This window comes from Ictalurus furcatus, chromosome 26, assembly GCF_023375685.1.
Source record: "Ictalurus furcatus strain D&B chromosome 26, Billie_1.0, whole genome shotgun sequence".
NCBI lineage: Eukaryota > Metazoa > Chordata > Actinopteri > Siluriformes > Ictaluridae > Ictalurus > Ictalurus furcatus.
Window position 1 is genome coordinate 13,741,985 of NC_071280.1, and position 14,242 is coordinate 13,756,226.

The window sequence follows — 14,242 nt, forward strand, 5'->3', positions numbered from 1 at the left end:
CACACGTTCCACCAAGCCATCTGTCCAAACATCTCTCCCTCTCCCCTGCCTCCACTTTTTTGATCGTTTTCTAAAGTTATTCATGAGTGTGTGTGTGTGTTTTGTGTGTGTGTGTGTGGGACAGGGTGGCTGTCTTTGTAGTGACTGTGGCCCACCATAGTGGAAAAACTCTCCCACTAATTGATTTACTTTAGATCTCGTAACAGAGGAGCTGTCAATCAAACGATGCCCTCTGTGTCTGCTGAGTGTGTGTGTGTGTGTGTGTGTGTGTGTGTGTGTGTTGTGGCTCTACATGTGTCCAGCATCAGTAAGGTTGCTGTTCTGTAAGCAGGAAGTCAGGGAGGAAGGATTAGGCAGGGGACAGACTCTGGTGTGTGGGTTTTTTTTTTTTTTTGGTGTGTGTGTGGCTTCTTTTGTTATCGAGATAAACAAGTGAAAGTTTGTCTTTCTTACATCTGGGACCGACACCTTGTGTCTTATTTCCGAACTGACCAAAGTTAGTGGAGAATCTTCCCCTTGGTTTACACTCATTCTAGTGGTGAACTCCAAAAATTATTGGCACCCTTCATGGGAATGATGAGAAGTGAGCTTAAACTCTCATTATTTTGACTGTAAACAAAGGATGCACTGTATAGTATTACTTTAGCAATACTCAAATGAAACATAAAACAGTTCTCTTAATATTGTATTTTTTTCTTGGGGGGGCATTGAAAAATTATTGGCACCCTTGCTATTTGTAACGTTCCCCAGTGAGAACAGAATTGGGTATCTTCCTGTAATGTGTAACAAGGTTGGAGACATTTTTAGAGGGACTCTCGACTGACCTCTTCAACAGTTTAATCCGCTTTATATTATCATTCTTGTGTATGTGGATTTTTTTCCTCCTCAATTCAGACCACAGGTCTTTATAGGGTTCAGCTACAGAGACAGAACTGGCTATTATGAAATATTGATTTTCTGCCAACCATTTTCTGTAAGAAGTTATGTAAAGGGTGTAGGATTATAGTCGTTATCTTGTTGAAAGCAGCTTACAGGTGTGTAAGGTCGCTGCAGACACAAAAAGGATTTGGGCTAAAACGTCATAGGAATTATGATAGTATAAAAATAAAGATGTATAATTTTTGCTGGGGTGCCAATATTTCTAGAGTTAATTATATCATCCTGTGCAAGCTTCAATTCTGGTGACATTTTTCTTTCTTTTATGCTAATAAGATGCAACAAAACCAAATGATTGGCTCTAGGAAATTCGTATTTCATCATCAACATCGCCCACTTTTGCAGATTCAGTTCCTGCCTGTGTCGAATTTTATTTCTTATTTTCACAGTGTAGAAATATGAGCTCATATTAACACTGTCTCAAATGTCCTGGGATTTATTACGAAGTACTTTTGGAGACACTGATGTGTCTATATTGCACAGTACACTGTATACATAAATAGTATATATTACTGTTTCCTGATGGTACTTAAACAGCTGGATAGGCTACGCCCACTAGTGACAACAGTAATGGTTGCTAAGCGCCCGTTATCCAGACCGCTGAGTATTTATCGCCACACCGGTGTTTGTGTCAAAGCCGCTACTGTGTGTATAATTTTGGTTGTGTGTGTGTGTTTTGCAGAGTCTCTAACACCAGTCAGGAGAGGAAGAGCTGGGAGTTGTGTGTGGAGTTGGAGACAGGAGCTCACATGTTGTTTGTAACCCGCTCTGGAACCAACTACACAGTGAGTGTCTTTTCGAACCCCCTTTTTCCACCAGCCTGCGTTTCTAGCGGTTTATCATGAAACGCCTTAAAATGATAATATGAGGAGATTAGATGTAGCCCATGAGAAGCGAAATACTCTACTGTACGTACGAAGCTCAGAGACGTCATAGACAACAAATTTGCACAAAACAACAGAGACGTGGATTTATGGCACTTATTTATTTGTTTTATTTATTTATCTGTCACACCACAGCACTGTAGTAGTGCTAAATGTTTTATAACAGCAGCTCGGACATTAGTTCTGGCTGTAACTCCAGACGCTTGCTCTAGTATGTTATTGTTTCTATAGTAACTGCTTACACAGGGACTTCTATAGCGGATGAGTCATGTATATGGATTTAAAGACTGTGTAATTCTTGGTGACGCTTTCTGTGAGGATATTTACTTGACATTCATGGAAGGAGTCTCCAGTGTCAGAAGCTGGCAATGGAGGAGCTGTTATTACACAAGTGATAACAGGAACTACCTTGGATACTATTTAGGACTGATTTAGCAGTATATAAAATATATATATATATATATATTTTTAATGGAAGCGTTGTTAAATTGATGTCGAATAAGGGGAATAAAACACTTCAGGATGTTCTGTTATTGGAAGATCATCCACTTCAGGGTTGGAAGCCGTTAATCACACCAGCCTTGTCATGTTGTATCATGTTCTGCAGCCTGCTGCACCGTTTACGTTTTAAAACTTAGTAAATAACTTCAGCTGCTCAAGCTGTTGTCGTGGCAACAAAATGACACCATCCTCCAGCCCGTTTCTCACCTATTGGATCCAGTTGGAGCTCCTGCTTTCTTTGTGTCTTTTTTTCTAATCCGTACTTTGTCGCCTTGAACCCTCATCACGTTCTGTCCGATCTGGTGAAGGAGTAGGGAAGAGGCAGTGTGCGAGGGGGAATTCTGGGAGCTTGCCGTGTCACTCAGTCACTGTGTGTTTGCACACCTGTGAACGTTCACTCTGAGATGCCCTCGGGGATCCATAAGGATCAGGGTGCTCAGAGGACCTGCGCCGATCCGGGATCATCGCCCCGTGGTCCATGTAATCGGATTAAGCATAGCTTAGAGGCAGACTCTGATCCTAGATCAGCTGTGCACAGTTGACCCATATAAATGTCATTTCCGTCGAGCCCTATCATTTCTCCCAGCTCTGGACCGACATGCCTGTGCTCACGTCCATCAAAATGGAGTATGGTAGCTGAGTGGTTAAGACGTTGGTCTACTGATCGGAAGGTCGCGAGTTCAAACCCCTGCACTGCCAAGCTGCCACTGTTAGACCCTTGAGCAAGGCCCTTAACCCTCAACTTCTCAGATGTAGAAATGATAAAACGTATGTCACTCTGGATAAGGGCGTCTGCCAAATGCCATGAATGTAAATGTTAAATGGAGTACTGAGCGCTGATCTGGGGTCAGGTCCTTGCCTTGTAAATGATGAATATTTGTATTGGAACTGCATGACGATGTCTAAAATGATGTGGGATTTAAAATAAAAAAAGATTTTATAACCTCTGTATAAATCACAGATGTTTGCATATTTAGGAGCACAGTTGATTTATGTAATCAGAAAATAGTTTCTCTTGTATAATAGCTAAGCTCATCAGTATCATAATTAATACACCTAGTTAAACCAACACTACATATCGTAATCAAGGGGAATGAAAACCATGTGCTTGAGGAGACCCGATCCCACCTCTCCTCTCTCCTGAGACATGTTACATCGAATGGGGCTGAAATGTTCGCCACAGGATGCCACTTCAAACCCGGACCCCCTGCTTCTGAAGGCTCGGGGGTCCTGAGGGGTTTAGATGGCCACTGACAGGGAAAGATCTGTACTGTTGTTTAGACAAGTGGTTCTGGGTTGAAAGTGAGCTCCCCCTCCTCTTCTGTTACTGTTTTCAAGTTTGCTTTGTGTGTGTGTGTGTGTGTGAGAGAGAGAGAGAAGGTGCAGATGGGACGGGATTGAGTTTAAACCACAGAGCTTCTGATTTTTTTTTCTTTCTTTTTTTCTTGAAGGCATCAGGTGGACTGTGGAGAATGTGCTCATGCTCCAGATGTCCATCATTCCTGTCCCACCATTCTTTTGTATCGCACAAAAACACAAACTCACCAGGGCTGTGAGAATACATTTATTAGTCAAATTTGCAGAATATTTATGTATTCAGTGTGGCAATAGATCCGCTGTTCATCCCATGTTCCAAAAAGGACAAGACAAACCGAGGAACGATGTGGTGTAGTTGAGTTTGATTGGCTGGTTCGAGTATTTCGGAAGCACTTGAGATTTTAATATACAGCAGTCACGCAGAAAGGTGCAAAAACTAAAAAACATCCAGTGAGCCGCAGCTCTGTGGGAAGAAGTACGTAGTGAGAGAGGTCGGAGGTCAATGGTTAGACTGGTTCAAGCTGACAAGAAGACTATGGTAACTCTTTGCAACCGTGGTGAGCAGAAAAGCATCTCAGAACACAGATAATGTTAAACTTTGAGGTGGCTGGGCTAGAACAGCAGACCATCACAACGGGTTCCTCTCCTCTCAGCCAAGAACAGGAGTCTGAGGCTACTCTCGGCGCAGGACAGTTGAAGGTTAGGAAAACGTTGCCTGGACTTTTTCTAATCTTCAGCTGTCCAGGTTATTTACTATGGGTAAAACTCTAAAGTGTCCTCAAATGTAAGGTTTGTGATGAGATTCCGGTGCATCCTAGTTTGATTTTCTTTGCTCAAGAAAGTGAAAAGATTGACCTTCAGCGGTCGATACGATACGAACACATCGTGTAGCTCTACCGCTGATCTACTGTTTGCTCTGTCTGTATCTCATTAGGCTCAAATGCATTGAACACTAAAGCTGTTAAGCAAGTAAAGTCTATACACACACACACACACACACCCACCCACACACACACACCCACACACACACTCACACAGAATCAAACACCTGTGAGAACAGGCTAATACACACTCTCTTCACTGTTGACACTGATACTGAATTTCATTCTTGTACCACATGCACCCTACTGCTCTCTTTGTGTGTGTGTGTGTGTGTGTGTGTGTGTAGGTGGAGATTGATGGAGAGAAAGTGGATGTGTCTGGAGAGTGGAATCTGGCCTCTGTACTCCTGCCCCTCACCATTAATGGCAACCACAGAGTTCTGCAGGTGAACACACACACTTCCATCATGTGCGTGTACATGCTAGCCCTCTCTCATATCCACAGAGAGAGAGTGTGTGTGTGTGTGTGTGTGTGTGTGTGTGTGTGTGTGTGTGTGTGAGATTTGTGACTGGCTGTTTCTTGTTTCAGTGTTTATCGCGTAACGCTGCAGGGGAGATCACGCTGCAGTATCTGGGCACTTCGGTAAGTCCGGCCCATTAATACCACCTTCTCACACTCCAACACACTTTGTGGTGTGAATATGATTATAAACACTTACTGTAGGTCACAGGTTCCCAGCCCCGGTCCTTCAGAAACACTAAAATGCTCAGGATGAAGGTTGGGAGCCTGTGCTGCTGTTTTTTTGTTTGTTTGTTGTTTTTTTGTTTTTTTTTGGCCATGTTCACATGAACAAGGTGTAATTTAACCCTGTGCGTAGAGCAACATGACAGTAAGAGCACGTAGAAGACACATTAAGAAGACACACTGTACCCACCTCACCTCTTGCCAGTCATACTACACCACTTCTCGTGAAAGCAAGCTTTAGTAATTGCTGCTTAGCTAAACCCATTTGCTAATCAGTACAGTTCAGTACAGTAAGCTCCTCCCCCAAAGGTGTTGGTCTGCTGCTAAATAAGCCTGGGACAAGAAGTAATGAGAAAATAAGGCATAAAATTATTGATAAGTAAGGAATAAACACAAGAGGTGCAGTTATGGGAAAATAATCCATGAGGAGATTATCTCAAAATGTTTTTCCCCCCTATATACTACAGCAATTTGCAGAAAATCAAAATGGTTAATTAATTAATGTTTAATATCGTGGACCATCCTTAAGACAAGTTAGTTCCTGTTATCACTTACCTTTATAGCAGCATTACTGTCAGAGCTGCTGTTAAAGTAAACGACCCAACACCTTCTGACCAATCAGATTTGAGAATTACAGACCGCTGTGGTCTAAATATTTCCAACGACTGGATTTGACAGATACTGATAACTAAGTTTGAACACTCAAAGTAAAAATAAACAGTACTGACTGTACCATGAGTATGTACTGTGTTTTTTTTTTTTCTTTAAACGAAATATATATGTAAATATTAATATACACTACAGGTGAAAAGTTTGTGGACACTCGACTGAAATGTTTCTCATGATCTTAAAAAGCTTTTGATCTGAAGGTGTGTGATTAAATGTGTGAAATCGGTGTTGTAGACAAAAATATAGTTGTGCCGACGTATTCATTTCTTTCATTAGAAAACTAACATTTTATTTACAAATAAATCTTTTTTTAAACAGACGACTCCAGCGTCGGTGTGAACTCCTTTAATACTGTTTAAAAAGCATCTCAGGGGGATTCCCAGGGGTGTGAGAATGAGTGTGTCTAAACTTTTGACCGGTACTGTATATGTATATATAAAACTATTAATAAATATTAGTGCAAATAAGTCGTACATCCAAGCTGAACCAAAAAGTAACACTCCAAATAACAAATATAAATAGAGACATCCATAATGAATCAAAAAACACTTCAAATAACACGACACAATGTATATTTCGCCTCTAGAGGCCGCTCTTACACTATATAAGGACAGGGAACCCTTCTCGGCCTATATCGGTGTGGATTTTTGCCGGTAAACAATAGTTCCAGCAACCTCTAGCGATTACTACGTTCAGTACTTCTGACTGTTTCCAAAATCTTAGTTATGATGACAAAACCTTCAACAGAAGAACTGTGCTTATTAATATACATGTGGCGTCGGTGTTGATTAATGTTTATAACAGCAGCTATGCAAAGTAAATATTGTTTCCATAGTAACGGCTTTTACAGGGTGGTGCTTGTATGGTGGACTATTGTTGTTTACTGATAAAAAAAAAAAAAAAAACTGTATAATATTTCTGTAAGTCCTTGCTTATAACATTGATGGAAGGAGTCTTCAGTGCAAGTACATTGTAACAATAAGTTTTCCTCTATGGGAGAGTCTTCAGGACTGAGAACTCAGTTGTAGGATGTGTATTGTGTGTCTCACTGGGGTGTGTATCCTGTCCTCATACACACACATACATAACTCTCTCACAGTCTACACAGTACACAGAGGTCCTCAGCTAGTCCAGGTGTGTCCACAACACCTCCACAAATCACCACGTGCCACCCATGATGCCCCGCTCTGATCTGACCCAAACAATAACCGGCATCGTGCCGCACCAGCCTGAGGCCTAAGCAAACAAACTGCGTTAAAAACACCGCATACAGGAAGTGTGTAGAGGTGCCGCGCATGTGTGTGCTCAGCATGTGGGCAGCTCTTTAAAGACGCTGTTAGCGGCTCGGCTCAAAGCGCTAGCGTGCTGAACGCTACCACAGGAGCGGTTTCCGGTCATTCTGTGTGGTTTGGGGTCGCCCAGGCCGCTCTCTTCGGCTCCTGTCCGGTTCTCCGGCAGGACACTGGGAGCCTGCTGAGATTGTAACAGTTTTTAGGGTTTCCCCTCGTCACACATGGGACCTCCACTCCCACTCAGGTGCCCGTGTGACCCCTGTAAGAATGGAAACGGCTGCAGAAGTAGGCCAGTTCTCGAAAAATGACAAAATGATGCTTCCTTTGTGCTTTCAGGGGTCAGTCAGGATGTTTTTGTCTAAATGAGTTAAATAACGTATCAACTCTGAGCAAGATCAAATCAGTTCCTGGATTTAGAAATGGATATAAATGTAAATCCAGGGCACTGTGGTGTTCACTATGATCACTACGGGGTCAGAGGGGTCATGATCATATTATGATTGACACAATACACTTTTCTGACAGTATCATGGTTTCTTCAGTACTTTTATAACATCCACCAACTCCATCTTCATTGCTACTCAGAGTAACAAACGTAGATCATTTCTTACGGTTCGTTTTGTAATATTTCCGAATTAAAAATATAACAACGTGCATCATGAACCATCTTCCGGTATTGTGATGTAAGGTTTTCTCCTCGACAGCAGCATCACATCATCCTGATTTCAAATGAATTCAGTAATCGTGATAATGAACTACTGCTGTAGTGCAGGAACCACGCGTGACCCTGTGGTCATGTGGAGGTCTCTCACTTTGTGACCTAGCGTGACCTGTCATACAGGACGATGCAAGACTTCCTCAGTTGAATTTGTGGAAAATAGGGCACTTCCCTCCCCATCCGAACCTTCCGGATGTTTCTCCAGGAGCTGTGATTAACGAGAAAGTGTCAAACTCGCAGCTAAAATTAGCCTCATTAGTGGATGACATCACTGCACAGCGGAGGCCCAGTGTGGGGTCTGTCTCCACACACACATTTACATTTCTTACATCACACACACACACACACACACACTCAGGCTTCAGGGTCAGCACAGGTTAATAAAGGCCTGAAGATAAAAAGCTTGTGTTCTGTGTTTGAGGTTATTTCCATTCACCTGATTGAAAACTTTGTCAATTCCCACGAATATGCTAAAATTTTTGGCTGTGATGTGTTAACAGGTGCTGTGAACAGATTTTTAAACATAAGTAATGACTCCGAGAGTGTGTATTTGTAGCTCCATTACTGCTGTCACTGCTGGTTTGACGACATCATGTTTTTGCTCCACTTCAAACTCTTCATTATGAGTAGCTGATGGAAACGCATCGAAGATGTAGATTTGATTTCAACAACTTTTTTTGAAATTTGTTCAGGTACTTCAAAAGCGCTTAAAATTCACCCTGAATTGATTTCGTTTTTATTTCATTTTGTTTCATCTTGAATAATTGCTTTAGGTTTGGAGGACAAAATACTGCTCTACCAAAACTTACAATCAAATAAAAATAAATGTGGGATAGAAAGGTGAAAATTCAGGGATTTGAAATGGGCAGTATATGAAAGAACGCTCTCAAACATCTTGCAGTGAAAGATTATTGCATGGAAGAGTGGTCAAAAATTCCAGCAGGCTGATATCAGAGACTGGTGGCCAATTCTGCAAAACGCCTACAAGAAGTTATTTCTGCTAAAGGGGGCAATACTAGCTTCTGAGGCCAAGATTGTACTTACTTATTCCACAGAAGAATATCACATTTATTGATATTTTTGTTGAATGAATGATTTAAAAAGCTCATTTTCTTTGTGGGTTTATTGAAGTATACGAACTTTATTGATGCGCACTGTTTCAAAGATGATCGAATGTTTGCTTGTCCCAATATGTCCAAAAAAAAAAAAAAAACCCCAGCAATTTCCATGGGGTGTACTTATTTTTTCACATGACTGTATCTCTGTCTATCTATCTGTCTATCTACTTAATTAGTCACTCATTTGTTTGTTTCCGTAGTAAGATAATGATGTCATGGTTTGGCCAAAACATTCCGGTTCCACATCACATTCCACATTATAGTGTTCTTGGGTGTGTGTGTGTGTGTGTGTGTGTGTGTGTGCACACTTGTGCGCGCTTGTGCTGAGTGTGTGCGTGTGTGAGCTTTTCATCCGCTCTGAGTGTGGAGAGCTGAGCTGTTCTCAATCTAATTGAATCAGTGTGTTCTCTGTCAGAGCCTCTCGTGACTGGTGTGTGTGTAGATGTTCTGCTGTGTGCAGTAGGAGTGAGGTGAGCGCCATCTACAGACACACAGGAGCACTGCGGTGTGAGAGGTGTGCAGGGTCACTTCTGCTGGAGTCTGCCGGAGCCATGATATTAATTAGGGAGTGTGTGTCAATGTGTGTGTCAGTGTGTGCATGTGTCTTGCAGATTTCAGGACGTCACTGTAGATGAATTTTTTGGTTGTGTTTTTTACCCGACATGCTGACAATGCAGGTTTTTTTTTTTTTATTCATTTCTAAATTTCAATTCCATTTATTTGTTTACTGTTTTTGGATTTGATTTATCCTGATATACCGACTATCCAAACGTCTACATTTCTATCCTATTTATTTAAAATAACTTTTGATTATTGTTTTTTCCCCTGTCATGCTGACACAGTATTTATTTGTACAGTTCATGTAATTTTGTCTGTAAATTTTATTTACATTTTTTTTTCTGACAAGTCGACTGTCCAACTTATTTATTAATGTCTAAATTCATTCTATTATTTTTGTTTGTTTAGATAAAGCAGTATTTTGTCTTCTATACCATGTAAAGCCATTATATCAGAGATGTATAAATCCTCCAAAGAAATTCTGGGTGATTTTCTAAATTTTAAAGAAACATTTCGGTAGCCCTTCAGTGCCATTGTTTTTTAGTGAATTTCACACTACTTGTGTGAATACTCTGAAGAGAATCGAGTGTTGATTGTTTGTTTATGGTTTAGTGTGTGTATGTATTTAACATGCACCGTCTGTGTGTTCAGTTTAAGCTGCGTGTGTTGAGTAAGCTGGCAGCGTCCCTCAGTAAGCACATGCCTGAGAAGGTTCCAGAAGACTCCAGCAGCATCCTGAGATCTCCGATGCCTGGGACCGTCGTGGCCGTTTCTGTCAAAGCCGGAGATACGGTAAAAAGATAGATGTACACGTTCTACTGTTCCACTCACATGTCCATGTTCTAGCACTGCTCAACTTCCTGCTTTGGGAAATCAGGGAAGACAGGACCCTGATCATTAACGTCATGTACTTGGGAGCTCATGTGAACCTAATATTTGTAGCGTTCCTGTTCGAACGAGTACCTGATGTGTGCCACTTACACTGAGCAGGATGAAGATCCTCCACAAGGCGGTGCTATTAATACTCACAAAGCTCCTGCTCATGTGTGTCAACAAACCAGAAGGAAAGAGATGTAAACCCTGAGCAGCATGAAGGAAACCATAAAGTGAGACACACTGCAGTGGTGCTGAGGGGCATGACTGACACTGCCTTTTTTTTATTTTTTTTTTTTATTCAGCATTTTATTTAACAGTCCAAAGCCACCAATTCAGCTCTTTCAGTCTTGGAGGGTTCGTTTTGACCAAAATATAGTTCTCCGTTCTCATTGTTCTTCATTATTGTGTTATTAGTTCTTTCAGAGCACCCGCACACACATTGATCATAATCAAAAAGAAATTGATATTTCTGTTTAGAAATCTCAGAGCACAGAGAACATGGAGCCGGTTCTCAATAAATGACTAGATAACTATTTTAAATGTCTACTTTTAAACATTGTAATGTGTGTCACATTTAGCGATTATTTTCTCTTCTTGTTCAACAAATGTCTGCAGCTCACACAATCCACACACAAACCTCGCTGAATCTGAGACGTCATGAGTTGTTTTTAACAGAGTAGTAATCGCATCACGACGAGAAATGTGCTCCCTCTGGTGTTTTTTTTTTTTTTTTTTTTTTTTTTAAATTTTCTCCCCCCAACACATACAGTGATAGCAGCTCAGATTAAAGCTCAGTCTGCTGGACAAGTGTAATTTAGCGTCAAAGCGGATGGGCAGTTTGTCGACCAACACTGACACTCTTGCGTTCCAGGATGATGACTGTAAGGTGCACAGGGTTAAATGTGGCTGTGACGGGTTGCATGGTGAAACACTGCGACAGTTTTGACTGGCCTCCAAAATAGCCCATGGGATTATTTGGAACAGCAGGTGAAGCCCTGAAATAGACCACCGTATCGAACCGAATTGCACCCAGACAGTGGAAGGGTGGACTAGAATGATCAGGATCTATCGCAAAATACCGGTGTCATCTTTTTTGATGGGTGAGCAGAGACTGAAGCAGGTATTAGAGAAGAAATGACACATGAAACTATTTCTTTGTGTGGAGAGCTTTATATATATATATATATATATATATATATATATATATATATATATATATATATATATATATATATATATATATATATCTATCTCTGGCTATCTCTCGATCAGCCATAACATTAAAACCACAGATATGTGACGTGAATAACATTGATTATCTTGTTATAGTGGCACCTGTCTGGGGGTGGGAAATATAAGGCAGAAAGTGAGCAGTCAGTTCTCGAAGTTGATGTGTTGGAAGCAGGAAAAATGGGCAAGCGTAAGGATCTGAGCGACTTTGACAAGGGCCAAATTGTGATGGTTAGATGACTGGGTCAGAGCATCTCAAAAACTGCAGGTCTTGTGGGGTGTTCCCGGTATGCATTGGTTAGTACCTACCAAAAGTGGTCCAATGAAGGACAGCCAGTGAACCGGCGATAGGGTCATGGGCTCCCAAGACTCTGATGCGTATGGGGAGCGAAGGCTATCCGTCTGATGACGGATAGCCTTCCGAAGAGCTATCCGTCGTACTACAGAAGAGCTACTGTCGTACGAATTGCTGAAAACGTTAACGCTGGCTATGATAGAAAGGTGTCAGAACACAGTGTATTACAGCTTGCTGCATATGGGGCTGCGTAGCCGTAGACCAGTCAGAGTGCCCGTGCTGTGACCCCCTGTCCACTGCCGAAAGCACCTACAATGGGCACGTGAGCATCAGAACTGGACCAGGGAGCAATGGAAGAAGGTGGCCTGGTCTGCCGAATCACATTTTCTTTCACGTGATGTGGTCGGCCAGCAATTTGTATGTGCGTGTGCTTCGCTTACCTGGAGGAGAGATGGCACCAGGATGCACTATGGGATGAAGGCAAGCTGGTGGAGGCAGTGTGATGCTCTGGGCTGGGAATGTTCTGCTGGGAAACCTTGGGGTCTGGTATTCTTGTGGTTGTTACTTTGATACGCACCTCGCAAGGTGGCGCGAGGAAGACCTACACAGTGTTAGGCAGGTGGTTTTATTAAGTCAGCATTCGTGAAAATGTAACCTTCCACATGAAGACATGATTGTGTGTTTGTGTAGTTGGTGTAGCACACACCATGTATACCCAGTCTGTCTGACTGTGTGTGTCTAGAAATGTGCTTTTAGTGTGTGTGGGGGTGGGGGAGATTGAAGGCATGCTAGTGCACAAAGGAAGTATGTCATCTATATGCTGGATCCAGACTGTTTGGCTCCACTTAATACATTACAGCCAGGCTCTGCCCTCTTACAGTAATATTGCCCTTATGTAGCCGCACACACACACACACACACACAGAGCTGCTAAGTGCTCAAAGGCTGATTACTCTCACACAAGCATGGTTATGTTGTAGCCTATAGGTACTGTGCATACAGTGTAGTTTACATTGAAATCGGATATGTGATAACCACACACGCACACACACACACGCGCACACACACACATGCACACACTGTTTGTCCATATTGCTCATCCGTAGAAAGCCTGATTGATGAGGTAAATGTAATGTTGACGTTTATTTGATGGAGCGCCGGAGGAAGTCATTAATGCTTTCATTCCCTCAGACAGAGATGGAGTTTATCGAATCGGATCCCCATCACATGAACCAGCACTACTTAAAGAGTCCTTCATTTGCGTGTGTGTGTGTGTCAGGGGCTGCATCTCAAATTGCATACAACTGAATGCTGTTTAGTACAGCAGAATTTGTTACTTCATATACTCTGGTACTATTTATAATGATAGTATCCAGTTTAGGACTTAGCCTAGATAGAGAATCACTTTTCTACTGTACTGTGCATCACACCGTCCTTCGGTAGCATCCGATTATCTAATCATGTACAGTGATTAAAAACAAAGGGATTTTACATCTGGTTTCCTGCTTTGTCATTTTAAACCAAATGCAGATTAAAAGATAAGTAAAAGCTTGAAGCATATTGTTTAAAAAATTATGTGGAATGGATGCCACACCCACGATCTCCACAAGCTCCTCCTACTTTTATTATGGGATCGGAAACGTACAGATGTACTGGATCAGGGTACCCGTAATTCTGGATTTGGAATAGAAACGATGCTGCATTACTGCGCCGTGTTTGCGTGTGCAGTGAACAGAATTATAAGATTGACTACACCGACAAGGACTCCTGCCAAAGTAAAGCACCTTAGAGGACTAACTTTAGTGTGTGTTTTTGCAGGTCGCAGAGGGGCAGGAGATCTGTGTGATTGAAGCGATGAAGATGCAGAACAGCATGACCGCTGCCAAAACCGCCAAGGTGAGCACACACACACACCCCCTTCCCTCTTCCTCCCCCAACACACACACACACACACACACACACACACACACACACACACACACACACTTATTCATACCCTCCAGCACACAGATCATGATACATGATCCAGCTCAGTACCAGTCTGCTCAGTTAATCAGCGTGACATATAGAACGTCCTCTTCCACCGAGCCACACTGCACTACCTAGCAGAGATGAGAAACAACACAAGAGACAGAAAGACAAAGGAACACTCCATCTGCTCTACTCCATCTGCTGATGTGTGAAGTTATTTCTCTCTAATTGTGTGATTCATATCTCAGTATGTAATGAGTGATCTGATGCATTAAATACATGTTTAAAAGTCCAGAGATTCAGTGAAATGT

At 41.9% G+C, this 14,242-nt stretch overlaps 1 protein-coding gene across 2 annotated transcripts in view; it reads left to right on the forward strand.

Annotated features, from left to right (window-relative positions):
- The window catches only part of pcca (propionyl-CoA carboxylase subunit alpha), a 48,693-nt gene that overhangs the window by 32,680 nt on the left and 1,771 nt on the right, over positions 1-14,242 (forward strand). Inside the window, exons 18-22 of one of the 2 annotated variants that reach the window (XM_053615175.1) lie at positions 1,619-1,721; positions 4,807-4,905; positions 5,049-5,102; positions 10,211-10,351; positions 13,779-13,856. In XM_053615175.1, the coding sequence (XP_053471150.1) occupies positions 1,619-1,721; positions 4,807-4,905; positions 5,049-5,102; positions 10,211-10,351; positions 13,779-13,856 (475 nt within the window). The other variant, XM_053615176.1, reaches the window with a different exon arrangement.